General features: G+C 49.2%; 9 protein-coding genes across 9 annotated transcripts; 4 read left to right on the top strand and 5 right to left on the bottom strand.

The window, feature by feature from the left end:
• Nucleotides 1–156: 156 nt before the first annotated feature.
• N7457_002047 (rRNA-binding ribosome biosynthesis protein RPF1) lies at nucleotides 157–1446 on the top strand (the record flags this gene model as incomplete). Its single annotated transcript, XM_057173093.1, has 1 exon — nucleotides 157–1446. The coding sequence occupies one exon, from the start codon at nucleotides 157–159 to the stop codon at nucleotides 1444–1446; it is 1290 nt and encodes a 429-aa protein (XP_057033244.1).
• Nucleotides 1447–1747: 301 nt separating this feature from the next.
• On the bottom strand, nucleotides 1748–2830 carry N7457_002046 (aromatic alcohol reductase; the record flags this gene model as incomplete). The annotated part of the gene is made up of 3 exons (XM_057173092.1): nucleotides 1748–2331; nucleotides 2401–2737; nucleotides 2792–2830. The coding sequence occupies 3 exons, from the start codon at nucleotides 2828–2830 to the stop codon at nucleotides 1748–1750; spliced, it is 960 nt and encodes a 319-aa protein (XP_057033243.1).
• Nucleotides 2831–4741: 1911 nt separating this feature from the next.
• On the top strand, nucleotides 4742–5473 carry N7457_002045 (aminoacyl-tRNA hydrolase; the record flags this gene model as incomplete). Its single annotated transcript, XM_057173091.1, has 1 exon — nucleotides 4742–5473. The coding sequence occupies one exon, from the start codon at nucleotides 4742–4744 to the stop codon at nucleotides 5471–5473; it is 732 nt and encodes a 243-aa protein (XP_057033242.1).
• Nucleotides 5474–5806: 333 nt separating this feature from the next.
• Nucleotides 5807–6994, bottom strand: N7457_002044 (amphiphysin-like protein RVS161; the record flags this gene model as incomplete). The annotated part of the gene is made up of 6 exons (XM_057173090.1): nucleotides 5807–6260; nucleotides 6320–6467; nucleotides 6532–6605; nucleotides 6668–6713; nucleotides 6854–6904; nucleotides 6982–6994. The coding sequence occupies 6 exons, from the start codon at nucleotides 6992–6994 to the stop codon at nucleotides 5807–5809; spliced, it is 786 nt and encodes a 261-aa protein (XP_057033241.1).
• Nucleotides 6995–9101: 2107 nt separating this feature from the next.
• Nucleotides 9102–10751, bottom strand: N7457_002043 (serine/threonine protein kinase SAT4; the record flags this gene model as incomplete). The annotated part of the gene is made up of 1 exon (XM_057173089.1): nucleotides 9102–10751. One exon carries the CDS (start codon nucleotides 10749–10751, stop codon nucleotides 9102–9104), a length of 1650 nt encoding a protein of 549 aa, XP_057033240.1.
• Nucleotides 10752–15045: 4294 nt separating this feature from the next.
• N7457_002042 (TRAPP subunit BET5) lies at nucleotides 15046–15800 on the bottom strand (the record flags this gene model as incomplete). Its single annotated transcript, XM_057173088.1, has 5 exons — nucleotides 15046–15066; nucleotides 15128–15216; nucleotides 15284–15453; nucleotides 15514–15712; nucleotides 15764–15800. The coding sequence occupies 5 exons, from the start codon at nucleotides 15798–15800 to the stop codon at nucleotides 15046–15048; spliced, it is 516 nt and encodes a 171-aa protein (XP_057033239.1).
• A 322-nt stretch (nucleotides 15801–16122) lies between these two features.
• On the top strand, nucleotides 16123–18917 carry N7457_002041 (serine/threonine-protein kinase; the record flags this gene model as incomplete). The annotated part of the gene is made up of 6 exons (XM_057173087.1): nucleotides 16123–16226; nucleotides 16307–16376; nucleotides 16431–16580; nucleotides 16659–17453; nucleotides 17496–17642; nucleotides 17694–18917. 6 exons carry the CDS (start codon nucleotides 16123–16125, stop codon nucleotides 18915–18917), a joined length of 2490 nt encoding a protein of 829 aa, XP_057033238.1.
• A 1476-nt stretch (nucleotides 18918–20393) lies between these two features.
• On the bottom strand, nucleotides 20394–21553 carry N7457_002040 (putative AT DNA binding protein; the record flags this gene model as incomplete). Its single annotated transcript, XM_057173086.1, has 3 exons — nucleotides 20394–21241; nucleotides 21345–21459; nucleotides 21512–21553. 3 exons carry the CDS (start codon nucleotides 21551–21553, stop codon nucleotides 20394–20396), a joined length of 1005 nt encoding a protein of 334 aa, XP_057033237.1.
• Nucleotides 21554–23941: 2388 nt separating this feature from the next.
• set2 (SET and WW domain protein) lies at nucleotides 23942–26834 on the top strand (the record flags this gene model as incomplete). The annotated part of the gene is made up of 4 exons (XM_057173085.1): nucleotides 23942–24344; nucleotides 24470–26076; nucleotides 26128–26208; nucleotides 26286–26834. The coding sequence occupies 4 exons, from the start codon at nucleotides 23942–23944 to the stop codon at nucleotides 26832–26834; spliced, it is 2640 nt and encodes an 879-aa protein (XP_057033236.1).
• Nucleotides 26835–26839: the final 5 nt, after the last annotated feature.

The following is a 26839-nucleotide window of genomic DNA, read 5'->3' as shown; positions in this document are numbered from 1 at the left end:
TTATTTCACTCCCAAAAAGGAGGTCTCAGAGTCACAGGGTATAATCGCAGATTGGCGCTCCGGGAAAACGATTGTCCGAGATAATTTATTTCTCGGCGATCTTTACAATTTCTATTGACCTTCAACAGCAGCAATCCGCCTTCACAGCATTCAAAAATGGGTGTCAAAGGTCGATCAGGTCCGCCTCCGGGCGTTATGGGCGATGAGAAGACCGGCAACAAGCTGCGCCGAAAGATGAACCATGTCAAGCGCAAGAGAGCCAAAGATGCTGCGCGCCGAGAGGAGCGCTATGCTTTCAAGAAAGAGGAAGCCAAGAACCCCAAACTCAGAGAAGAACGACTTCGCCGCAATATTCCTCTCACTCTCGAGCGCAAGCGTGTCTGGAACGAACCCGACAACGATACCGACGAAACTGGGCTGGGACTGAGTGTTGATGTTGAGCGCATTAAGCGCGCCAAGAAAGAGGAGGAAGATGAACTCAACCGACCATTGGAAGAGGGCGAGGATGATAGCGAGGCTCCGGAGTCAGACAATGAGTCTGTCGACAGTATGCTTGAATCAGACAACAGCGAAGACGAAGATGAGGAAAAAGACGAAGACGAAGCTGCCAGCCGTGGCCGGAAGAAGTCCTCGCTCCCAACTGCAACAGAACGCGCCACAAGTCCTACTCAGTCCACACGCAGCACAAACCTAAGCCTCGCACCTGAAGCATTGGCCGCCAAATTCCCTACACTCTTCACCGACGGACCTCCGCCCACCCCGAAAATCCTCATTACCACCGGCCTCAACTCCACCCTCCACGCCGAAGCCGAGATCCTGACCGATATGTTCCCGAACAGTGTGTATATCCGACGCAATGCACACCGGTACTCGCACAAATTCTCAGTCCGCGAGATTTCTAAATTCGCCGCAAACCGCAACTTCACGACTGTAATTGTGTTGAATGAGGACCAGAAGAAGCCCTCTGGCTTGACGATGGTGCACTTGCCCGTCGGCCCGACTTTCCACTTCACCATCAGCAACTGGATTGAAGGCAAGCGGCTTCCGGGACACGGCCGATCCACCGAACACTGGCCTGAGCTGATTCTCAACAACTTCCGTACTCCTCTTGGTCTTTTGACCGCGCATTTGTTCCGCACACTCTTCCCACCTCAGCCAGACTTTGAGGGCCGACAAGTCGTTACTCTGCACAACCAGCGTGATTACATCTTCGTTCGCCGTCATCGCTACGTCTTCCGCGAGAAGCGTGAGACCGAGAAGGCTGTCGTTGGTGCTGACGGCAAAGAGATGGCTGGTGCTGAGGGCATTCGCACCGGTCTACAGGAACTGGGACCCCGTTTTACTTTGAAGCTGCGTCGTGTTGATAAGGGTATCCAGCGTGCCAGTGGACAGGAGTGGGAATGGAAGGGTGGAATGGAGAAGACGAGAACTTTGTTCCAGCTGTAAATGTCTATTTGTGTCGTTATTTCTGGTTTTGCATGGGGTTCGAGGGGAGTTATATCCAAAAGCTTGTCTGGTTTCTTTGCAATGGACAAATTCACGTATCCTACAAACATTCATGAAAGTAAGGTAGGTCTGCCGCTCATATCTCGATCGTTGACAGCCTGGAGCTTCAATAATTGACATGTCTGGAACATCGATTGTTTAACATAGATCGTGTAATGGGTGCATCGACAATAGCTAAAGGTCTTAAATGTGATTTTTCCATATTAATATGTGGATTCATGAGGCTAAACTATATCCTAATTTACCAAGGGCTGTTATTTGAACGCTCGACAGCTGTCCTAGTTGCTTCATCAATATCCTCGGTTGGCAAGCCAAGCAACCCATTCAATGTGCCCTTGGACTTGAAGTTCCCAGCACCATCTCCAAAAAAGATTCGAGTATACAGCATCTTGACAAACCCAATGCGATCACCTTCCTGCATTTCCTTCTGGCCATTCTCATACCTCTCCTTAGCCGACTCTCTCGTGATAGTCCAGTCATTCTCTGTGGTCCCAGTAACCCTAAAAGCAGACTCTAACATATCCTTTTGGCTCACAGTGAAAGAATCAGCATAGACAATCTGGTTCTTCAAGGTTTCAAGACAAGCCTTGTTACCTCCCTCCGCCTTGATTGGCAGGCTAAGAAGCCCAGCAACAGTGCGGCCAACCTGAGGCCAGGTCGAGATCGAGATCTTCGCCTCACCTTCGTCGAAGAAGATGACATTGCGGTTGGCGAAGTCTATCCCGAAAGCTGATGGAATTGCGAGGCTCCATTCATACCAGAATCCCGTGTTAACAGCGATGTAAGAGCTTTTGCCGAGATCGGTGATCGCTTTGCGAATTGATCCTGTATGCAATCATCTTGTTAAATAGACTACTACATCAAACGCAATTCCATAGATCTGTTGTTACTCACTCTTCGGCTGGAAGATCACTATGTCCTTGACGAGATCCTCATTTGCGGTATCCGGTGCCCACTCATTCGGGAGAATCCAAGGTACACCCGCCTGGCCAGCAGCATTAATGAGTGCCAGATCGATTTCATGTGGAACAGCTCCACTCAAAGTAATGATCAGTGCATCCTGACCCTGGAGTGCCTCGACAATGGTCTCCAGCTTGTTGTAGTCGATTGACTTGGGAATGACGCCGTCTGGTAGCTTGCTCTGGCTGTTAACCCGTGTTAGGGCTGTGACAATGTGTTTGCCGGTCTTGAGCAGGGCTTCAGTCATGAAACTTCCGCTGTTGCCGCCGGCCTATTGTGATTATCAGCTAGTGATTTATAGGTCATGATAGATGACTTCACTCACTCCGACGATAGCAACTTTAGTGATGTAGTTTGAAGCCATTGGTTCAACTGTACAAAGACTTCTTTGGATAGAGTGAATAAAGTAAAAGCTTTCTCTATGAGATTCAAGATATTCCGTCTTATATACTCCTCACAGGTCTTGGCGCATCGGAGAACCATACGGAGATAACGCAGTTAACACCCTTCATAGGCAATTGTTTGGTTAGGAGAGATAAAAAAAAAATCTCTTTGGATTTATGGGACAGTTTTGTTTCGATATTTGTAGTATGTTAGAGGAGATCCTCCGAAAAGTTGTGATAGCAGTTGATTTAAGATCTGCTCCTACCTCGATATCAAACTTTTGGTTCAGGCCATTGATCTTTTCCAATAATTGGGATCAAATATATCCTTTTTTTAGTGTTTTCGACACTGGGTATTTCGATCTATTATTACTACTGTTCATTAGTGGATGCCTATAACTTGTGATGTCTTAGTGATGGCAAGATACAGATTGAGAACCCGTCCAATTAGGCTCAGGTTAGGGCATTGCTAAGGTTTCACATTCCCATGGCCCAATTAAAGTTATCTTTTACTTTATCTCTAAACTAACACTGGTGCTTCCCCGAATTTATCAAACAAACAACGATGCACGGGGATCCCAATCCCGATATCTCCTTCGGCATTGTCCCAATCGAAGTCAGCAATTTGGATTATGGAGCAAACTAAATTATTTACCACGCATGATCAAAAAGACACCTAATTATCGACCCGATCGAATTACTTTTCGAATTACTCCGCCCTTCGCATAGTCCTAGCAAGCAAAGGCTACCCTTACTACCCTCAGGGAACTAGCCAATGTCCCGAAACAACCTCAATTCCTATCTAAGGCTTTCCTTCAGTAGAGAGAAGTTCATTGTTCTTGTAGCACAACCCACTTATATCCTCAAAACTATATTGACCACTCATAGTTACGCTTTGAACAAAAGCCTCCAATCCTTCCAACACAGTAATAAGTGCCATCTTGCCGAGCGTCTCTTGAAATGTATTATCTCACCAAGTCGATGATATGACCATTAGCCGGGGAGTTCCCAGGCTCGTAAGGAAGCTGCCGGTTCCCGTGAAGATGATTGATCTTTCGCAGTAAGCGATGTTGAGCTCGATGCCCCAGTCTCCTGGTCTTAGTCCGATGTCTATGACTAGTGGGATAAGCACGTCCAGCGCACTAGTACTCAGGGCCTATCCAATGGTATTAACTATGAAATTTTAGTCTGCTTATTCTCAGTCATTTGACATGAATGAAGTACCGTCGCAATATTGATGGCTGTGTTCTGTTGTTCCGCAGAGAGATTGGATTGAGTATGACTTGGAGGAGTCTCTAATCTTGTAGAATCTTGTATTGGGTGTTCAGATAGATATATTTACAATCATGCTGGTCCTCTATCAGTTCAACAAGATTTCGGACTTGGTTTGTACTGGCTATCCCCGGTATCTCGATGCTCTTCCAAGTGGGTAAAAGCACTCACGGTCGTTTGTTTTTTTTCTGTATGTTTCCCAGGACAATATTGCAAGACTCATGCAAGTTGAAAGAGCAAAATGTTTAATGGAAGTATGTCTGGCGCTACAGGTGAGTCCTAGTTAATACATACTTTCGGAATAAATTAGTATGGTCTGTGGTATAAGTGCATCTATGTACTCTGTCACAACTAGGGTTGTCAGCAAAAGGTGCGACTTATGTAGTACTATGAAGACATCTTTCTCGAGAAAACTGCAAGAACAAACCTTGGAAACGAAAGTTAGATACATTTAATCTCCGATCTTATATTGCACAGATCCACTTAGGATGAATGCACGGAGATAAACTCACTCTTATCTCCGATCTACCCAAGTCACGGGACGATCTTGGTACCTGAACCAAGACGGGAATTTTTTTGATCGACAAACACCACCAATCACCCTCCTCTCCGCACTCAAAATGGACCCCCTCCCGCGCCGGCTCCTCTTCATAGCCTCAATAGGCAATAAAGCTCCCTACCGCGGAACCCGACACAGCGCAGGCCACCTTCTTCTCGATGCCGTAAAACCACTCCTCCAAACCACCCTCCCAAACACAGGCATCTTCCACGAAACATGGTACAGCCCAACCTACATGAACGAGTCAGGCCCGAAACTCGTGCGCCGCTTGGAGCAGTGGGCGACAGAGCGCCACGACCGTCTTGATAGAATCGCAAGCATTGCTTCGGCCCGTGCTGAGCCTGCAACATCTGAAACACCAAATCTACCCTCCCCAACTACTTATCCAACGACCCTCATAATCCTTCATGATGAGCTCGAGTCCCCGATTGGGAAGGTGCGTGTTAAGCGCGGCGGCCCGGAATCGGCGAGTCTGCGTGGTCATCGGGGCCTCATCAGTATCTTTGAGACGCTGCGCGGGAAGGGTTTGCATCCTCCGCGTTCGTCTTCAAATGCTGTAAATGGGGACCGGAAGCCTGGGTCTAGTAAGAGTGCTTCGGGGCCGTTGGCGGATTTCTCGGTCCTGCGTGTTGGTGTGGGAATTGGCCGCCCGACTTCCCGTGAGAAGAACGCTGTTTCGGATTATGTGCTCAAGCCTGTCAGTGAAGCTGAGCTGAAGGCTTATCACGCGGCAGCGGGGCCGGTGGTGGATGCTATCAGAGAGGAGCTGTTCATGCCTGCGGGGAAGATCTGATTGATATTTGGAAATGTGTATACTATAGATTTTGGAGTACAGTGTGCCAGTTATACCCCCAGTCATAATTGTTGATTATAGAGTCTGTTTGACATTCGCACAGGCGGGGGGGATTTGAAAAAAGTAGAAAAGCAATGTCAAACTCGGCTCGTGGATGTATTAACCTTATACACAGAAAACGCCTGGAAAGAGGGCAAATGAAACCGGGAAATGCCTGCCGAGATTTATCGACGAAAGCAAAAAGAGAAGAACGCAAGAATCTGTCGCTGAGATTTCAGCGCAGCAGAGCAACATCCCATATTATGCTAATAGAATTGTTAATAACAGAGCAGCTCAAACGGTTCCAGCTATGCTCAAATCGCGAATTTCCTGCAACACCTCCTCAACCCGGTTATCCAGTTCACCCTTGGCGTACTGGTCGCGAGTCTCGGCATCGAGATATTGCTGCACCTGGGCCATGCGTGAGTAAGCCTCAGCACAGAAGCGCAGCTGGATCTTGACGAGAGCTTCGAAGCTGGGGTCGAGATAGGGCACACGGAGGTCGATAAGCTGGGGTAGTTCGTTGAAGAGCTGCTCGTTCAACTGCTCGTAGGCCTGCTTGGCTATTTCGGCTTCGCGCTCGGTGCGTGGCAGCTTGGTGACATCCTTGTCGGGCTTCTCGGCGAGCTTCTTGACCTTGGCGCGCACAGAGTCATAGTCTAGCATCTTGTGGTTGCGCTTCTTGATGCACTCGTTCACATCGGGGAAGTAGGCGCAGAATCGGGAGATGGGGTCGAGGACAGTGGTACTTTGACTGTTGTCAGCACCATTCGATGTGCACTCATTGATAAAGCAGTGATCTCTTACCGGTATGGTCCATCCAGAGCCTTGATAGTCTCGGCGTCGAGATCCTCGACGGCCTGCTTGTAGCTCCGGCTCACGCCATCTCTTGTTCCCGCGTCACCGTAGAAAGCATCGATAGTCTCCGCAATGCGCATTTGAGACGCCGTCATGGCTGCGGCGAATTAGTCAACTGAGCACTCAACCCCAACATTCCGCAAAGCGGGAAAGTCACCCACCTCGTAGTGAATCCAGATATCCCTTGGCCTCCTTCTGCAACCGATTTGCAGCGGTTTCCATAGTCCGGTACCGCCTATAATGAGCATCTTTAGTCCCGGCCCCAATATATCCATCTAGATGCAGTGACATCCATACCGTTCCTCAATCTCATAGTCGCGGTCATTCGTCCTTTCGACATGTCCTATTCGAGGGAAGGGTCAACACAAGCTCCACATGCATATATGCTCAACACAACGTAGTGCAGAGCGTGTGGCTTGATCCGGGATCGTAGCCGATCGCCCTCTCGAGATCCATTGCGGGGTAAAGACTTGACAAACTCACCTGTCTTCATCATCACCTGCGTCGTCGCACGGTTGACATTCTTCTTGAACCCTGTTTATCCATCCAGTCAGATATGCTCGTATGGTCATCGGGTCGTGACTCCGAGGGCTTGACGGGATGAGGCGTACCTGCCCAAGACATGGTGGCTGTGTGGTTCGGAGGACCCGGAGATGAAGATCAGCTCGAGTATTGAGGTTGGTGTAGTCTGAATGTGGGGTGTATGCTAGCAGAAAGATCGCAGTGGATCGCAGTTGAGACGGATGGAGGCTCCGGAATTAGGCTGTAGGGAAGTTGTAAAGGTGTCCCAGGTACTCCGTACAGAGTCCGACTAACCAACTCTGCCTTATGGGTTTGTGTGGCTATGTGTGGCTGAGCGCTGCTTATGTCATGAGTTCCAGATGCGGCTACGTCATGTTTGGTAGGGCTGGAGTCCACGGTGTTGCATTATTCAGGTTCTGCTGTGCTGTTCAGTTTTTTTTTTCCTCCCTAAGTTACACTGGCAGATAATACTGACTAAACTCAAATACATGTACTCATATATTCACCTGGGTATCTTAATGGATGTCCTTTTTGGGACATTCCTTTGGGTCCTCCATAACATAGGTCTAGATAGCCGCCGGTAAGGCTGGAAGCGAGCAACCAAGAGAAGCGAAATAAGAGCTATTCGACATAATTCCCCCTTCACAGCAACATACTGCGAGGCTGGCTCTTGCATCTGCTGTACGCCTGCACGGCATGTGCATATTCAGGTATTTCTCTTATCCACTTTGCCCAGACCGTAATGTAGATGCCTAAAGACCTGAGTTATGCGCAGACCTTGGCGGGCAGCTGTACACCACTGCCAAGAAGGATTGGAGCGAATGCTCGACTCAAATTTGCTTGGACTTCAGTCGGGGTCTCTTTCGGGGTTGAGATTCGGTATTTGAGTGTGTATCACGCTGCAGGACTGAATCCACCCCCTTAGCTCCATGGATTACAGTTACATACATACAGGTCCATACAGACACTATATACGAAGTACTCGGTACCTAACGAAGGATTTAGGATATTCAACAGCGCATGCATGAATAATTAAACTGCGCTAGCTTGGCATATGACACACGCGATCGCATCAGATTGTTAGGGCTTATTGCCGGATCGACAAAATGTTGTTCCTTGTTCTTGTTAGCGGATAAAGCGTGTATGGGGGATGATTAGTGATGGAAAACTCTCAGAGAAGGTGATATCACTGATGCTGATTTTTCCTAAAGATATCGGGCCTGATTGACGGCACCTGCTCTGTTGTCTTGGTCACTTTTGTGGACCTTGCACCGGTCTCAGGGCGCCACCGATCTTCAGGTTGATGTCACGTTGCTTGGGGGCTGTAGATTATCGCCAAAGAACGAATTGAGAGGTCAGTGGCCAAAGGGAAAACAAAACCTAAGAACGAGCTTCTGATGCTGTGTAGGTGATGAATGCACGGTATGCAAGTCCCATAGTACATACTTCAAGATGCTTAAGACGTATATACAACAAAGCATTGACAACATGTACTGGAACCCAACATCGAAACGAGTGAAAGTAAAAGCTGAAACAATAGGAGTTCAGACAACCTCCAGTGCAGCAAATTTCGCTTAGGCCCTGTTCCCTAGTCCTGCTCCTGGTGCTATTGCGGGCAGCGAAGCCTGCCTACAATGACGAGTGATAAAGAAGCACATAATCCAGGACCCACAGCCCAAGCGACAATGTCCATATTCGCCCGGTAAAGCCGGGCTCGCCATAGTGGTACAAAAAAAAAAAAATTTCAGTAAGAGAATGCCCACCAACGCCAGTATGTAGAGGTCTCTGTCGAAACCCCAAACGCGAGAAAAGACCGGACGAGATAGAAACTCCGAGGATTGTAAAGGAAAAATGGGTCGAAAAGGTCATGATTCTTCGTTGCATTGACGTTGAAGACATGAAAATCCGGCCAAAGTGACAAGCTAAGAGATGAATGAAATAGACCACAGGCTGAAGGAATACAGGAATGCGCCGGAGCCAACAAGCAAGATAGGAAAAACGTTAGGTAAAAAAAGAAACCTTCATAAAGGGCCTCCTTCTATTCAGGAGCATTCAAAGGACAGAAAACAGCAAGCCTCGCCTTGAATGGGTCTATGAAAAACAACCACCCTGTGATGCAAATGTTAAAAGGAAAGATAGTTTCAATTCCATCAAACCCTAAGCGGCGGGTCCATGACCACGATAGCCGACAATTTTTGTTTTAGAACGATCAGAACCCTTCCTCGCCAGCCTTACACAGCTTGATTTGGCGTACCCATTCGGATTTGAGAACCTGTGAGGCATTGATGCGGCGGGAGGGATTGGGATCAAGGATGGAGTAGATCACATTGCGGCAACGAGCCTGATAATTAATGAGTCTTTGTCCCGCAGCCGCAGAAAGAGGATTAGCAGTTCTTACCCGATGTAACGTCTCAATAGGAGCATATCCATCCTCGTGTTTCCGACCGTCGAGATAGCGTTGATAAAATTCATCTTCATCCTTGCGTGCCACGCGCCAGAGATGCCGCCCGGTGCGCATGGCCATGTAGATGACTCCAGTTGCCCAAAGATCAACGGCCCGAGGGTCGAATTCCCTTTCGATGTATTCCTCCGGAGCGATGTAAGGAGCTGAACCGCAGAGTCCGGCGGTCATGTGGGCTTCCTTCTCCCAGGCCATACGGAAGCATTCACCGTTTCCAAAATCAGTAATTTTAAGTGCACCGTGAGTGGTCAAAAGCAAGTTTTCGGGCTTGAGATCGCGATGGGCGACACCCATCTCATGCATGTACTCAACACCCCGCATCAACTGTTTGAAGAAGCAATCGGCTTCGGCAACTTCCAACTTACCAGCAGCGAGGACTAGAGTATACAGATCGCCACCGGCGCAATATTCCATAACTTCGCAGTAGTCCCCCTTGGCATCTTGCAACAGATCTAAAGTGTGAATGACGTTCGGGTGACGGAGCGACGATGAGATGCAAAATTCCGAAGTCAATCGTTTCTGATATTTTTTGGTGGTTTCCTGAGGGCGACGACGGAATTCCTTGACAGCATATAACTGTTCGCACTTGGAATCTTGAGGGTCGACCTTGTGCGAGATGCGGACGATACCAAAAGCGCCGCGACCCACGATCTCCTGACACTTGCCGTACTTGTCAACCAGAGAAGCAGTGGCATTCGGGCCGCCCTTCTTATCGGCGGCCAGCTTATCACGCTCGGTCTTGAATTGATCAATCCAAGTTGACATCAGTGATAGCTGCTGCTCATCCACCTGGTCGTCCTTCTTCCGGCCACCAATCATATCCCGCAGCAAGTCGGTGAGCTTCTCTTGCCGTCTCGCACTTCTGAGGTTATGCAAGTGATTGCCCTGACCTTCTGGCAGAACCTCAAATCGCTTGTGGACCGGGACAGCTCCATCTTTGGTCTTCTTGTCGTCCGGCTTCTTCCTATCGGACTTTTCCGCTGGTTCGTTCTTAAGAGATGGATTCCTTGAGGGAGTTCGGGAGTTTGCTCCTCTTGAGGGAGGTCTTGAAGGAGGCCGAGAGGAGGACTTCGAATTTCTGCCGTTCATGGGCTGAATGCTTTCCAAGCTACTATCGGATAGATCACGGCGAGTTTCATTGTTGTCTTTAGGCGGCGTTGATTTCCCCGCACTGGAGAACATGCGTGTGAGACGAGCAGCCATTGTAGCTTTAGTTGGTTTCCCGGCGGGAGAGAATGCCGGAGGTGGAAGGGCGTCCCCGTTTGCGTGGGCAGCCAAATTCATGCCCGCGAGGGCGCGTGCTACCGAAGCATCTCCATCCCGAGGATCATACGAATGTTGTGAAGCTGCGGCGGACGAAACTGCGGAAGGCACAGGTGAAGGGGAAGGTGGAGTCATGTGCGGTGGATCGACAAGTGAAGATTAGAAGATTGAGGGGTGGGACGCAAAATTCTCCGTCCCGAGATTGAGAGACGAGCGTCTACAGCTCGCACGAAGCTGCCGCTGGACAGATTGGTCTTGATGGTAAGGATAAAGAGAAGTGAGAGTGCGAGGCGAAAAAAAAAAGTAGGTTGCCTGAGATTGCCGGCCTGAGGCAACAACAACGAAAGGTGACGACAGCGACTTCGGCACAAAGAGAAGTGGATAAAGGGCAGTTCCGCACAACAAAATGAAGCCCTTTGGCAACGAGGAACTCCCAAGTATATAGACGAGCGAAAGAGGAGAGAGAGAGAGACACCACAAAATATAAAATAAAAGGAAACCAGGTGGGAATCAAGTGGGATAAATTTGGCGATGCTTGAACTTGAAATACCACGGGGGAAATGATTTGTGTATGGGGAATTACGGAGTAATATTACCAAGGTCTAACCCAAGGGCTTTTTATTATTTCTAAATATTTCTAAAAATGATATAAGAAAAAAAAGGGGAAAAAAAGGGAGAAAAAAAAGGGAAAAAAGAAAGTGAAGAGAGCAAAAATGTGGGAACTGTAACGGTACAGGTTACTCCCCAAGATTATTAATGCAGGGCTTTTCTACGCGATTTCGGTCATGACTTATAGGGCTACATACTGCATACAACGGCGACTCCGGCGCTGTGAGACCCTTCTAGGCTGTCTGTACCACTCCCAGTACGAGATACTAGATCCTTCTCTGCTATATGCAAACTATGCCTACAACATATAGTGGCGCAGAAGAGAGAGAGCCGAAAAGGATACCCGTTCCGAGGCTCTTAGGTGAGAGATTTAACAGGTCCAGTCATGAAACATAGTAATCCAATCCGTAGTAATAGTCGAGTAATATGTAGTAACAGTAATCAATGGACTCCGTATAGGGCTTTTTTTAATTCTTTTTTTTTTTTTTTGGTGGGAACCCTGGAACTGGGTCCTCTCTCGAAGCGTCGTAAAGATTAAGCAATTCCACAATTCCACCTGGATGACCGGAATTACCATGACGTTACTGGAGTGACGTCTGTCATGATATTTGGATCTTCCGATATACAGAGAGAGAAATGGACCAATTCAAGAAATGCCTAGGATAGCTTTTGATAGTTCCGCCACCACATCCGAGGAGTGAGGCTGTGCAGACTGCACACTGAAAGACACTCGTGATTCGATCAGGCCCCGCACCAGCCAACTGCATCGTGTGGCGGTTGTACTATCCCGAGGTGGATTTCTATATGAGGGGTCCCTCTTCGTGATCCCTTTCATCCGTGTTGGGATCTTGGGTTGATCTTGGGAGAGATGGACATGGTGGGTATGCTTCCTTACTTGGTACGGTGGGAGAATTATCCTTCACATCAAGATCCATGACCCATGGAAGTACGCTGAATGGAAGTTGTTGAGGATCAGCCCATGCCTCTTTACGCCGTGCATACAATATAGAATGCCATAGTATGTCATTCATAGTCCGGGGCATGAAACCTTGCTAATCAAATTACCAGCAAATCCCAGTTCGCCAACGGGATAGTGTCTGTGAAAATCCTAAATCCCTTTCCAACCAATGGCCAGATTCCCCCGTTTATACCCGCACTCGCTCAGCTGGTCGTATCGACTCATCCCGAAAGCAAGATCCCTTGGCCAAATTCCTTTAGACACTAATCTCTGTCACTGCCGGACGATCGTTACTACGTAACAGGCCGTCAATCATGCACATCTCTCTATCGGGGTCATGGAGACCGCGTGGGGTCTCTGTGCGATGGAGTCACCCGCAGGATGTACTCCGTACAACGTACACAATGCTCTAGTACGCTATAGGGGAATACTTGGAATATCGACTAAGACTCGCTTTCCTTTTTAGCGTCATTTCACCAGATGACGGCATTTGAGACCGCAAGGTTCCTCCGCGCTCCTCACGCAGACCACAAAGCTCAATAGAACGACACCATAGCCCTCGGACATCTCAGCTTTCGCACAGCTTTCGGACCCTCAAATGCGCAATGGTCACTCGGGTCCAATTTCCTGATGTTCCTGATGTGGGGGGGGATCTCTGAACATTTACGGAGTAGTGTCTGGGATTTTCCAAATTAGTATGAGCTTCGCGCTTTAGGGGACTGTGTTTCGGAGCTAGTACGGAATTTTCCGTACTTTGTTGAGAATCGCAGGTTCAACTCCATCTTATTCAATGTTCATCTTACCCCGGATTCCTTTGGGTTTCCGAGTAAGCCCGTTTTGACCTCGGCACCGAACAGACCAGTAAGAAGAGAATAATCCTCCGTATACGGAGGAGAGTAAATAAACAACTCCGTCTCACATGTAAAGCAAAAACGGGATGTCCACTTTCTCACACAAGCTTCCGTATTGAGCGCTAACCTACGAGGGATTTTCACTCGCCAATCACTGCCCCCAGAGGAGACCATGTTAATTTCCCAGGTACAAGGGCCCCGTGTACCACGCGCATCAATATATACCAAGCCTTCTATATCAATGTTATATGCATCTACACCGAGGCATGTACTTCTACCCCCGGAGCACAGCTATCCTGATATTTCCCAATATTCGACATATCCTGTCCAGTTGTACGGAGTACAACTCCCGATAATCCCCTCTCACCAAACTACCCCTCTTCACTCCACTCCCCACTTCAATATCCCAATCATACAAACCCTCACATCCATGCCGGCAAAGGACTGCTGGAGAGGACTACACCCATGGATATATGGAGCGACTGATCATCGGCTCTGTACGTAACTTGTACTCCGTATATAAGATGTCAAAGCCACCATTTACTAACACTGGCCGCAACCCAAATTCCGATTCGAGCTGGCGCATGCTTGACCGCCAGTCTGCGGTTGCATCCGGGAAACACACACCAAAGAAGTGGTGGGATTGGTCGGCTTTGCATTGCGATATCTGCCTGTCTATCTGGCCGAAAATCAGATCCCCTGGATGGCTCGAGCTTGAGATAAGCTGTCGCATCATCTATGGTTGAAGCGCCCGTGCAAATCCCATGGCTACATAGACCCATGCAATAACTCTCGCCTTGACACGGGGTCTGTAGAACTATGAACTATGCACAGAACAGAGAGAGCTTGCTCGGATGAATGGGACGGGACAGTGCTTGTCTTTTGTTGGCACCTTTTTCGTGCGTATTTGTGGACGTACGTTGTACTAAACCTGGATGTAGAGACGTCTGTGCTTAGGCCAAGTCCTGCAGCATGGAGATGATCTGAGCTGAGAGCTGAGAGCTGCGTATCTCATTTGGAGGCTGCGTCGCAATATTGTTTCATCGATGCATCATGCTGTTTTCCCTTTCTTTCTGCGATAGGGGTCGTGCAAGCGACCCAACTGTTTGGCGTATGATCGATCTGGTCCCTCGATTCTCGAGTCGACAACATACAGCATTGTACTCCGTACATCTGTCGGATGATCGGGTCAGTGCCTGTATGCAGGAGCAGACGCACGAGCCACGCTGGGCCGATTTGGAAAACTGCCTCTTGGCGGTGCGCTCCTTGGCTATAGCTGCTCGGATTAAGAGTATCATTGGCGCTCTTGGCTTGGACCTAGGTCTTTTTCCACTGACGTTGGTGGTGGCTGCAGCATCTCTTTGATTTATTATCTATACCTCGGTTTTACTCTAACCAAACATCCCAGGGGTAATTTGTTATTGCAGTCGAAGTGAGTATATTGGGGTGAATATTGCGTTATACCAGCAGTATCATCGATACTTCCGACTCTTCCCGTTGGCATGGGTTCCATCGATTGGAATTCAACAGTAATAGACCAGTGTAGTCAGTACTCCTTGCTGATACATAGCGCCCAATGAAGAAAGCGGGCTATTCACGGGCCGACCCCCGGAGACCCTGCACCGGCGTTTTCCCGGCGTACAACGGGATAGCCCCGGGAATGCCACGTGGGAAGGAAACTGGTCTCATTGAGTGCCAGTCACACATGAAAAGGCGGTATGAGTGCCCCTGTCATTCTTGGCTGTGGGCCTGCGCTTTATTTGCTCCTCTCGTTTTTCGCCAGCTGTGCCGTTGCATGCAGATGGTCAGAGAAGAGCGTGCGTGATAAAGGGCGAGACTGTTGCGGTGAGCGCTCAATTGCAGCTATGCCATTATCACGCCCTTGAGATGCCCAATTCGTACGTGCTGACTTCCATTAGTCCCAGCATTACATAGACTATTGCCCCCCCTTCCTGTGGACTTGTTGGCACGAACCAACCTCACGGTTCCATGAGGCATGCATGGTGCGCAATCATGACAGAACTCGAGTCTGCTACCAGATCAGAATACAAGTCAATCATTAAAACAGCATGCTAGCACTACAATGCACGTACCACGAATTGCTCCAATGACTCCTCGAATAGTTCGTTGTTCACGCCCACGCCGCCGGGATGCTCGGTTGGAGAAAGGGGATTCTTGACCACTAATTCAACCAATTCGAGTCAGCAATGGTTCATTCCCCATTGAAAAGTTCAACGGGTCACACAAACCGTATTCCACAAACAGATTGATATATATCTGCTGCAGCGCAATACGCATGCTGGGACTCTTAAGGTCCGTCAGCATGACGAATTTAGTATTTGTCGGCGTTTCGTAGTAGTGAAGCTTGTACTGGCTGGTGGTGAACGACACAAAGCTAGTCCAGTTAGCCCCGGCTTCGCTAGTACACCCAAAAACCAGCAAGTATGTCTCGTCCGGCTCGTTCAAGGGGCAATCTCACTTGTCCTCTTCACCTCCTAGCTTGCGCACCATGTTTCGCAGGGAAAAGACTGTGCCAAACACCAGCTTGGAATCGTCATCCGTTGATCGCACTGTCTGGCCGAGTCCAGTTGGCGGTGCATCGGAGACTGTGTTAGAGCGGGACTTCCCCACGATCGAGGCTGGGCGCGGAAGCCAGCGGCGCTTGTAGATGCATTCCGCTGGAGCAACGTTAGTATATTAGAGCATGACAAGGGCTAGAGACAAATTACCGTGCCGATCAAAGATGTAGAATGAGTAGACGACCATTGTGTAGTGTGACTGATCCGAGCCGAGTAGTTGTTGATGTTCAGGGGAGTTGGTTGGCAGGCGGTGAAACTAGTGCCCGTATCGATAACAAATGCATATCAAAATGGAGCTGCCTAGAACTTGTTGGGTTGCCGATTCGACTGGACTCTTCTTTAATTATCTCTTGAGGCTTGATATTATTTGTGTGAATTGCTAGTGCCTGATCCTTGAGGGGGGCCTCGTAAGGCTGATCAGCCCGCATCTCACGTTATCAAAACCCCCGCTTCAACTTCCTTTTTACCCCACATCTTCGCTGCCAGCACTTGGTGGTCAGCGTAATTCGATGGATGAGAATGCTGAAGTCACTATGTCAGATCTCTCTGCAGGGCCGCCAGTTGATTCTTTGGACGGTATGAACGATGTGCGAACCCAGCCGAGCAAAGTTGCGTGAGTTTCAGGAAACACCCTATGGGAGATTGGTCTTCGTTGGGTACGATGCATTATGCTGACGCCCGATTTGGAACTAGGTCTACTCAATCTTATGACAGTCCTCAGAGACACCGAAGACGAAACCCAAGAGCAATGCGTCCGGTGAAGGTCGGTTTCTCAATGCCGTTGTGATAGCTTCGGAGAACTGATACTTTGGACTAGGAAACACTGGACGCCCGCTCCGAGTACTACACAAGTCGAGATGATGGAACTGCGGAACATCGCATCAATCAATATGTGATTAAGCAGGAGATCGGACGTGGATCGTTTGGAGCTGTCCACCTGGCTGCAGATCAGTTTGGCAACGAATATGTATGAACCCTACAAAATGTGCGCTCTCAGGTCATAGGAATCAGATATGCTAACCGCCATATAAATTATCTGTAACAGGCAGTCAAAGAATTCTCGAAATCAAGACTAAGGAAACGCGCACAGTCACATTTATTACGAAGACCGCGAGGTCCGATACGCCCCGGAACAGATTTCAATTCGCCGCTGCATCGACATCCTTCAGGCGATGATAACGAGACTGCACACAATCCTCTATATCTGATCAAAGAGGAGATTGCAATCATGAAAAAACTGAACCACCATAATTTGGTGTCATTGATTGAGGTCTTAGACGATCCAACGGAGGATTCGTTATACATGGTAATGGAAATGTGCAAAAAAGGTGTTGTCATGAAGGTTGGACTGGAAGAAAGGGCAGATCCGTATGATGACGAACAGTGTCGATGTTGGTTTCGCGATCTAATCTTGGGAATCGAATATTTGCATGCGCAGGGAATTGTCCATCGAGACATCAAACCAGACAACTGTCTGGTTACCAACGACGATATACTGAAGGTAGTCGACTTTGGTGTATCGGAGATGTTTGAAAAGAATTCCGACATGTTTACTGCCAAATCAGCTGGCTCACCAGCATTTCTCCCGCCAGAGTTGTGTGTTGCCAAACATGGTGATGTATCCGGAAAGGCAACCGATATCTGGTCTATGGGAGTAACACTCTATTGTCTGCGGTATGGAAGGTTGCCCTTTGAAAAGCAAAGCATCTTCGAGCTGTACGATAGTATCAGGGGAGATCCGCTGGTCTGTGAAGACGAGTCGGATGAGGGATTCAAAGATCTGATGAGGCGGATTCTCGAGAAAGACCCCGAAAAGCGCATCAATATGTTTGAGTTACGAGTAGGTCAAATCCTATCTATAATGTTCACCAATGCTAAATAGGCGCATCAGGAACACCCTTGGGTAACCAGAAATGGGACGGATCCTCTACTCTCATTTGAGGAGAATACGTCGCAGATTATTGAGCCCCCAACGGAGGAGGAGATGAATTCCGCCATTACTAAGAACATGAGCCATCTCATGACTGTGGTATGTTATAATTCCCCGTTACAAGGGAATACTCATTTACAAAGCCTGCAGATGAAAGCCGTCAAGAAATTCAAGAGACTCACAGATCCCACCAAACCACAAACTCCTATACAAAGCATTTTTGGTGGGAGTATCCTAGGCGGGGACAGCGAGGCTTACTTTGTCGAACCGCCAATGGAAATGGATCCAGATGAACCATTCCCAGCAGTGGGAGGGGAACAACAGGTACCTAACACTCATGGTCTGCGTGCGGGCATGCGCAAGGCCTTCGGCCGGCGTCCTTTTGCCGGGTTACGGAACCATTCCGGAGCATTCGGGTCGAGCGACTCGGCTAGTATTTCCTCTCGACCGGAGCATAGTCCTGGCAGCAGCCAAAGGCTCAGCGGCATGTTCGAGCCTGAGCGAAAAGACTCCGGCTCCATCCGCAGCGGGGAGTCCCCGGCCCAGCCGGATATCGGCAACGAGACTCCTTCCTACTCCCAATCTGCATCGCCTCAGATTTCCCTATCGCGCACAAGCTCAGCTACCACCAAGCGCAGCTTGGAGGGAACGAGGGGACATGCTCGCGATCCCTTAGAAGAAGAGTTCCCATACCTCTTCATTGGACCATCTACATATACCGGGTCCTCACACCAGGAACCTAGCAACATGGAAACAGGTAATGAGCCATCGTCTATGTTTGAAGAACCGGAGATCACAATGGATCGTTCCGACCAGATGAATGACGATGAACCGGTACAAATGGTCAGTGAGTCACCCGGTGCTGCAGATTTCAACATCTACGAGACGGCGTATAGGATGGAACTCGAGCGTATCAAACACAGTCTAAAGGACCGCGATACTGGCCCAAAGGTGTATCTTACTCGCCGCATCGAGAAGAATAGTGCTGAAGTGAGGAGACTGGCCAAAGAGAAGGCGCTGGATCTGCAGATTGGACAGCGATTTACCATATCATCCCCCAGAGCACCTACGGCTTTCGGGTCTGCAGTTAGTGCGCTGCGCTCGCAGATGCTAGAGAAGAGAAGAGCCGAGGAGGCAGAGGAACAGGGTAATGGAGATGGTAATGCAACAAAAGAGAATGGTGGCTCTGGGAATCAAGAACCTCATCCTCACCCACCAAAACGCATGTCGATTCCATCCCAGTCTATCCCCGAGCCTGAGCGGTCTTCTCTAGAGGCCACAGGTGTGTCGTCTACGGAGGGAGGCGGCGATTCCAAGGTACACCTACGCCGACTCCTTGATCGGGTTCGCAGTAAGACTGACAGTGTGGAGTGATATGGTGTGTTAAAGGGGGTTTCTGGGGACTAGGTGGTATTCTGGTTATAGAGATATCACCTTTTCATGATGATGGGAAGAACAAGCGCTCTCTCTAGTCCTTTTTTTCCCTTTCACTTTTTACTTGTCATGTTTCCAGTATATAAGCATATGCATATTATTCTCCTGTTTTGATTAATTCAGCATCGGAGTTGAACTCGAAAAGACTGGGTGTAACCCAAATTCTGCTTGTTTTTTTCTTCTTTTCTTTTCTTTCCTTCCTTGTATGCATTATAGATACATTTGTGTCCGCAGCTGAGGATGGATTAGGTATGTATGCAATTAGCTTGAGTTCTACGAAGGCTTGAAGTAAGCCTGAGCGTAGCTCATACCCTATGAGCTCGATTCATGGAGTTGTACAATGGCAAAAAGACCGGGCCTCGAAAGGCATGATACATGAGTCAGTGCCATATATCAGAACAAAGAATATGGACCAGAGGAAAAGGTTTGAGATTGAATACTCTAAATCATTATTAGCCGAGGCAAGGAATGTGAAACATAACCCCAGAAGGTGAGTCAGGATAGAAGAAGAATAAGATGGCCAAACGTCAAGGCCAAAATCCAGAACAAGCAAAATGTCATCAAAACCCAAAAATATAACAAGATAAAATACAGTAAGCCTTGAGCAAGAATCTCAAAGGCTCAAAGGACCGCCATCGCCATGCAGTAGCAATAGATATCATGCATCATCATCAAATGCATATTATGCTAGACATGGGGTTGAGCTGGACGGAGAAAGAAAGAGCAACAAGGTAGCAAGTAAGAGAAGGAGAAAATAAAAAAGATGCGAGGCATGGAGGGCATCAATTGGCGTAAACTTCTTATCTGGTCTTGAATCGTGGGGCTTGGGGTAGGCTTCACAATATTGAGTGTGTCGGGGAGACGAGTAGGAAGCAGGAGCAGAAGGAAAGCAATGGAAAGTCTCGCTTGCTTGAATTGAAGGGCAATGGTGCGATGCGATGCTTCAATCATAAGAAAAAATCGAATACCAAGAATATGAAAGCCGTTATCTTCATCGAACGTGGATAGCTCGTGGACGCATCAATGGATATATGAAGGTCACTGTCACAAAGAGGAAAGAGTAGAAACGCATTTCCCATCCCGTACCTATCTTATCGTAGGTATAGAGTACCTAGATAGACAGGCATACAAGCATAAAAAGGAGTGGATTGGCATGCATGAAGGAAGGGTGAAAGTCGAAGTGTCGAGGTGTGAAAGGGGTCGCTTGAAGAGCTTGGAGAAAAACCGCGCACAATAAACACAACACGAGAACGCTGTCTATTGCTCATCAATCGCTTGATCATTCATTCATGGCGCTTGGGCCGTAAAAAAACAGAAGGCTGAAATTGAAGTCGAAAGTTTAATCGAGACTGAGATTGAACTGGAAATGAAAATGAAAATGACGATATGAAAAAAAAGAAAATATCAAATCAATGATCATCGTGGAGGTTTCTCGGCTGGTGCCGTGTTCATTCGTCCTTCGGGGTATGGTCCTGGTGGCTGGTCGGGTCGACTAGTGACCGAGTCACGGCGACCACTCTCCGGCGGGGAAAACCGGTCTGCTGGGAAGTTGTAGGACCGTTCGGCCGGGTTGCTGAGTCGCCGGAAGGCATGTGAGGGACCTAATTGAAGGGCATGTGGTGAAGGAAGTGGATGTCCCATCTCTGTTAGCCGTGGTAGCTCACGCATGTTGCTGCTCATACGGGGTGGCATATCGCGGCGCTCATCGGCTGACGTGGGGCTGGGACCGGGTGGTGCAATCGCCGAACGCATGGCTGGGGTGTCATAGAGCATTGAGCCTGGCTTTGGTCCGTGGAAGACTTGGGGAACCGGCGGGAATGGAGTTGTCGATGGACCTGGGGCGGGGCTGGTCGGCGAAGGAGGAATTTTAAGTCTGCCAGACCCCGGTCGTCGAGGCGCAGGGTAGGTCTCACCACGAGATTCGGCTAGGAGCTTCCGCCGCTCGGTCTCTGCTTTGCTTGGTCGTCCTCGTTTGCGGCGTGGCTCGCTGGTGCCAGTGTCCAGTCTTGGGGAGAGCTGGGCTGATGCGCCGCTTTCGCTGCTGTACGAAGCGGTGCTCGCAGGTGGCCGGGGTTGAATTGCGCGAGGTAGCGGTTTGTCGGACGGATACAATGGCCGCTTGCGCATAGCGCTGGAGTCAATTGGGGCTGGTGGGCCGGTCATATCGGATCTCGGTGGAAACGGAGCCACTGGGTGCATTGGAGGGTGCGCGGACTGGTGGACCATATTGAGATAGGCCGCTTTGCACGAGCTGAGTGAACGGCCTTGACCGGGGCAGGTGTTAGCGCCACATTGTTATTGATCTGCAAAGCTTTTGCTCTGTTTTTCTTCTTCTTTCTTCTTTGGCCGGCAATTGGACGATAATACCTTGAGGGAGAGGAATATGCTCCCAGTTTGGGATGATTGCATGGTCATTAATCACGCGGACTAGATAGCTTGAAGAAACTCCAGCTTTCTTGAGGATCTCGGTGAGCAGAGTGTACTGGTGGTGGTCAGCATCAACTTCACATCCAGTTGCCACATGTTTTTCATACCTTGTCCTCCTCGGTCCACGGCCTATCAGATTGATTCGACATATCCAGACCATGGAAGCGGATTATAGCCGGCTTCCCTTTCCCCCGAAAAGAAAAGATATATGATTTCAAAGAGAACAAGAAAACAAAAAACAAAGAAAGCCTCCCAGAAGATGTTCCCGGAAAAAGAACCAGAGCGAACGACAGTCGTCAGGGTCGTGATACACAATTCAGACCAATTGATCCCTCATTTATGGCTGAGGTGGGAAGGCGAAGAGAGAGCGAGAAAATAAGAAAGAAATCAATCAAAAGACACGCGCCAGCAGAGAACGAGAGGAGGTCTCTTATGTCCCCATATCCTCCCACGCGGAGACGAAACAAAAGGGATGACAGAGAAAAACGAGCGATCTGACAATTGAAGGCCTTCTAGCCAAAGAAAATGGAAAAAGAGCAGTAGAATCAAACTCCATTCAAAAAATCCCCTAATCGATTTTTTTTTCTTGATTTTTTCTCCTAGGAAGTTTTTCTGGCCAAACGGACTTGAGCAGCCGGGATCGCGCAGGAGACCAGCGTTCGGGAGGAAAGCTGCAGGGACGATGCTTTCTGGAGAGTATTACAGTACAGGTAGAAGATATGTAAAGTACCAATACCCGATCAGTAGGAAGAAATGGATGTTTCAGCCGGAGCAGTTTCATCTTTTCCAGAAGAGTTTCGAAGAACGAGCAGGGCAAAATTACCACTAACAAGACCGGGAAGCGGGGAGAGTCTGAATTTCTGATTCCTCCAAAAGTACGATCGAGGGGTTGAATTGAGTGGGGGCTGCATCGAACAGATGGTCTTTTGCATATGTCGAAATTGGGAAGCCTAAATGGAGTTGGATACGGAGTATACTCCATGCATTGGCTTAGCTTCAGAGTTGCATCGTTGGTTCGGGAAACGGTTGGCCCTGGCAGTTCCAGAACCAAGGGACAGTTGAGAAAGCGTTATTTCTTGTTTCTGGTAATTTCTTGTTTCTTATTTTTTTCCCTCTCCCGTTTTAGTGGACTTAGTGCCATAATTTTGGTTTCGTCCTTTCTTCTCCGGTAAACAGTAGAATCGTGGATCCCAGGATGGATGCTGATAGGTAAAAGCATTGCCCCGGGAGGTTGGGTCGCCTGTGAAAGACAGTGATTTTGTTTGAAGCTAGCCTCAAGGGCGGTTAGGGTGGGTGATCGTAAAGAAAAAAAGCGCGTCTGTCATGCAGCGGGTGGTCCTGATGAAAATGGACCAGAACGATTGGCAGAGACGAGCCGGGTGGAGAGGGAACTCCGCCGAGGTGCAGCCATGAGGTTCAAGTGGTAAAATACCAGTATTCGGATAGGAAAGATGGAGAGGATAGGAAGAGCAACCAAGTACAGAACAGAAGTACGAGGAGAGAAAGAAAGAGAGAGAGAGAGGAAGAGATATCCCAACCCATGGAACCAGCAGTGACAGCCTGAGGCATGATATCGCGTAACCCTAATTGTACCGTCGACCTATCGTTTGTATGTTGTAGTTAGCAATTTGACAGATTATACTCCGTACTCCGTACCTGTAATCTGATTAATTAAATTAATCTCTGGAGATAATATACACAGCTGTTTGATTGTAACGCACAGACGTAAAGTTTGATCCACGTTGATGCAGAACAACACATGCAGACGCGCTTTTGCTTTGATTCCTCCTCATCCAATCGATTTCCCGCCACTCCATCCAACATTCAGACCTCTGTCGCATCTAATATCTACAGGTATGTTGACAGTAGCAATGTAGGTATGCTGCTCTGCAGCCTGGCTCTGCCTTACACTCTTATCTGAGGCCCCTTTTCCGCAGGCTGTTCTCTCATGTTCGCTGACTTTGGAAAACGAACCCCCCCTTTTCTCCCTAAGGGCCTCACAGACTTCAAACCATGGTGATAGGCTTGAATGTCCTTCGAACGTTCGAAGGCTAATAGTTCTGGTCTATCAACAGGGATTGAAGACTGAATTCCCTGCACAATGTTGGAACAGTCCGGAATCACATTTCATGATTCAACCGACGCCCAGGGATATAGATGTTAAACATACTGAGGATGAGAAGCCCTGCCTCAGCGATGATTGCCCCCGAGTGTATATACCTAAGAGAAAGAAAAAAAAAGGTATGCTCGGCTTGGCGCGTTGAGCAAATCGACGCGATTTCCTCGAGACCTATGGAGTATACACTCCAATGAGACAAATGGGACTAGGCTCAAGGCGGTGAGAGAAACGCGAAATAACAATAGCTTCGATTTGCGTCAAATTAGGAGATTTTAATCAATGAGATTGTTCTTACCTTTACCGCTCTGGGCCCCTTGATTCCCTCGGGAGGCAGAATCCCCAACTTCGCGAACATTGTATTCTGCTTTTTCTCTTACTCTCTCTTCTTCCCCATATCTCCATCGTAGTCCGTGTCGTCATGTCTTCTCATGACCACGCGGACTCTGAATCTGAGATTGCGGTCAAAATGGAATCTCGCGATGCGTCAAACGGCAATCACTTGAGAAACGGCGAGTCGCGTACCTCCTCTCGATCTCCTCTACCTCCCAAGCAGGAGGTCTCTCCCAACTCCGATGCATCCAGCGCAATGAAGCCAACCCGCGGTGACATTCTTCTGAAGCAAGAGCCGGGCCAACCGGCCAAGCTATCTCGGAGCTCATCGCAGAAGGTTGCGTCGCGCCCCCCGCCACTGTACACGCACCTGCCGGACAGCACCCAAGATGCGCTCGCGACCTTCGAGCAGATCCCCGGCTGCATATACGCCAACAAATACATGGGATACACTGAACATGCCATGGAATGTGATTGCGCTGAAGAGTGGGGTAAGTTTGCTTTTACTTAGATTGCTTCGGTGTCTTCTGGCCCAATCTCCCACGGGAAAGGATCTAAGCTCCCTCACCTTGGCATATTTGAAGTTTCGCAAGGCCATCGCTGATCCATCGTATAGACCAGAAAATTGGCCGAAATATCGCATGCGGCGAGGACTCGGATTGTATCAACCGCGCGACCAAGATCGAATGTGCGGGCGACTGCGGCTGCGGCGCCGACTGTCAGAATCAGCGATTTCAGAAAAAGCAATTTGCACCTGTTTCTGTTATCAAAACAGAGAAGAAGGGGTTCGGATTGCGCGCAGAAACGAATCTCGACCCCGGAGAATTAATTTACGAATATGTCGGCGAGGTCGTGGGAGAGGCCCAATTCCGGAAGCGCATGAGGCAATACGACGATGAAGGCATCAAGCACTTCTACTTCATGTCTTTGAATAAAGGCGAGTTTGTCGATGCGACTAAAAGAGGCAACCTGGGGCGATTCTGTAATCACTCGTGCAATCCCAACTGCTATGTGGACAAATGGGTTGTTGGTGAGAAGCTGCGCATGGGAATCTTCGCTGAACGTGCCATCCAGGCCGGCGAAGAGCTGGTCTTCAATTACAACGTTGATCGATACGGTGCTGATCCCCAGCCTTGCTATTGTGGAGAGCCCATGTGTACAGGTTTCATCGGTGGACGTACTCAGACTGAGCGGGCAACCAAGCTGTCAAATGCAACCATTGAAGCTCTTGGTATTGATGAGGCCGATGGCTGGGATACTGTGGTGGCGAAACGTCCCAAGAAGAAGAAGATGGAAGAGGATGACGAGGAGTACGTGGACAGCGTGCAGCCTAAGTCGCTAGATGAAGACGGTGTGACCAAGGTCATGGCAGCTCTCGTGCAGTGTCAGGAGAAGTGGATTGCAGTTAAACTGCTAGGTCGTATCCAGCGCTGCGATGATGAACGCGTTCGCAATCGTGTGATCAGGATGCACGGATACCAGATTCTGAACTCCCAGCTGGCTCAATGGAAAGAAGACCAGAACGTGGTCCTGCAGATCATGAACATCCTGGACGGATTCCCACGACTCACTCGGAACAAAATCCAGGACTCGAAAATCGAGGCGAACATTCAGCCATTGACTAAGTGTGATGATGAGCGCGTCGCAAAGAAAGCAGTTGCTCTGCTTGAGAGCTGGGCAGGTCTTGAAGTTGCTTACCGAATTCCGCGCATGAAACGCGGCAAAGATGCAAAGCAGGCGGTCAATCAGTTCGAACGCCGTGAGACTGGACGCGAGCGATCTCGGACTCGCTCTCCTTCTCCCGTGTACGATGCTCCACGCGCACCAGCAATGCAACGAAGGGACCGAGGTCCTCAGCGAGCGAGACAACAAAACCGTCGTGGTCTTCGCCCGTTGCCCGAGGGATGGTACACTGCAGAAGCCGATGGCCGCGTTTATTACTACTCTGCGTCAGGCAAAACCACATGGGAGCGACCTACCTTGCCTGCGACTCCCGCTACTCCTGCCACTGGCCAGCCTGCCAGGAATCAACAAAGCAATTTGGCATTGCAAAGCATCATTGATGGGATCATGAACACCCAGGAGGACACCCCTTCTGAGCACCGGGCCGATACACCTTTGACTCCTCAACCTTCCACCGATCAGCCAGATAAAAGGCAGAAGGATGGAGAGAAGTGGAGAAAACTTCCCCTGGACAAACAGAAGAGGATCTATGAGAACACTGTGAGCTCTTAAGCAACGCATGGAAAATATGGTCGGACTAACATACCGCAGCTCTTCCCATTCATCAAGCCCGTGGTTGATCAGTACAAACACAAGATTCCCGACCATCATTTGAAGCGATTCGCGAAGGAGGTAAGACGAAATCCCCTCACTTCCAATTCTCTTTCCCGTAGCATGTGAATATGCTAACTTTTTGAACCCATCGATAGATCGCAAAGAAACTCGTTGAAAGCGATTACAAAAAGAATCGCGTCTCGGATCCCACCGCGAAGATCCCCACAAAGCACCAGCAAACTGTGAAGAACTACTGCAAGACCTTTTTCCGCAAGGCCGCAGCCAAATACGTTGCTCGCGAAAAGCTCGAGGCCGAGAAGTCGCAATCACAAGGCGCCGACCCGACTCCTGGAGACGAACTTCCCGATCCCGGTTCGACGAAAGTTTCCGACGACGAAGTCGATGTTCTCGCGCGCGACCCCGCCAGTTCGCCGCTGCAAGATGATGACGCCGCGTCTCTCAAGCGCAAGCGGAGCAAGAGCTTGGGTCTTGACACCGGTGGCGACGGAGCGAGCTCTCCCGCCAAGCAGCAGAAGTCTACTCCCCCGCCGCCTCCGCCGCCTCCCCCTCCGGCTGAGAACCCCATGCACGACGATGCCGACGGCGATACCAGCATGGGCAACGCCGGCGATGACCCGTCTCCCCCGCCGCCGAAAGACGGCACCAGCGTCAACGGCGACGTCAACATGGAGACGGATACGTAACGAGC

The sequence above is a fragment of the Penicillium paradoxum genome, assembly GCF_028828445.1.
Source record: "Penicillium paradoxum strain IBT 22861 chromosome Unknown utg000003l_segment0_segment0, whole genome shotgun sequence".
NCBI lineage: Eukaryota > Fungi > Ascomycota > Eurotiomycetes > Eurotiales > Aspergillaceae > Penicillium > Penicillium paradoxum.
Note: the sequence above shows the minus strand (reverse complement) of the source record. Positions and strands in the feature narration are given on the sequence as shown.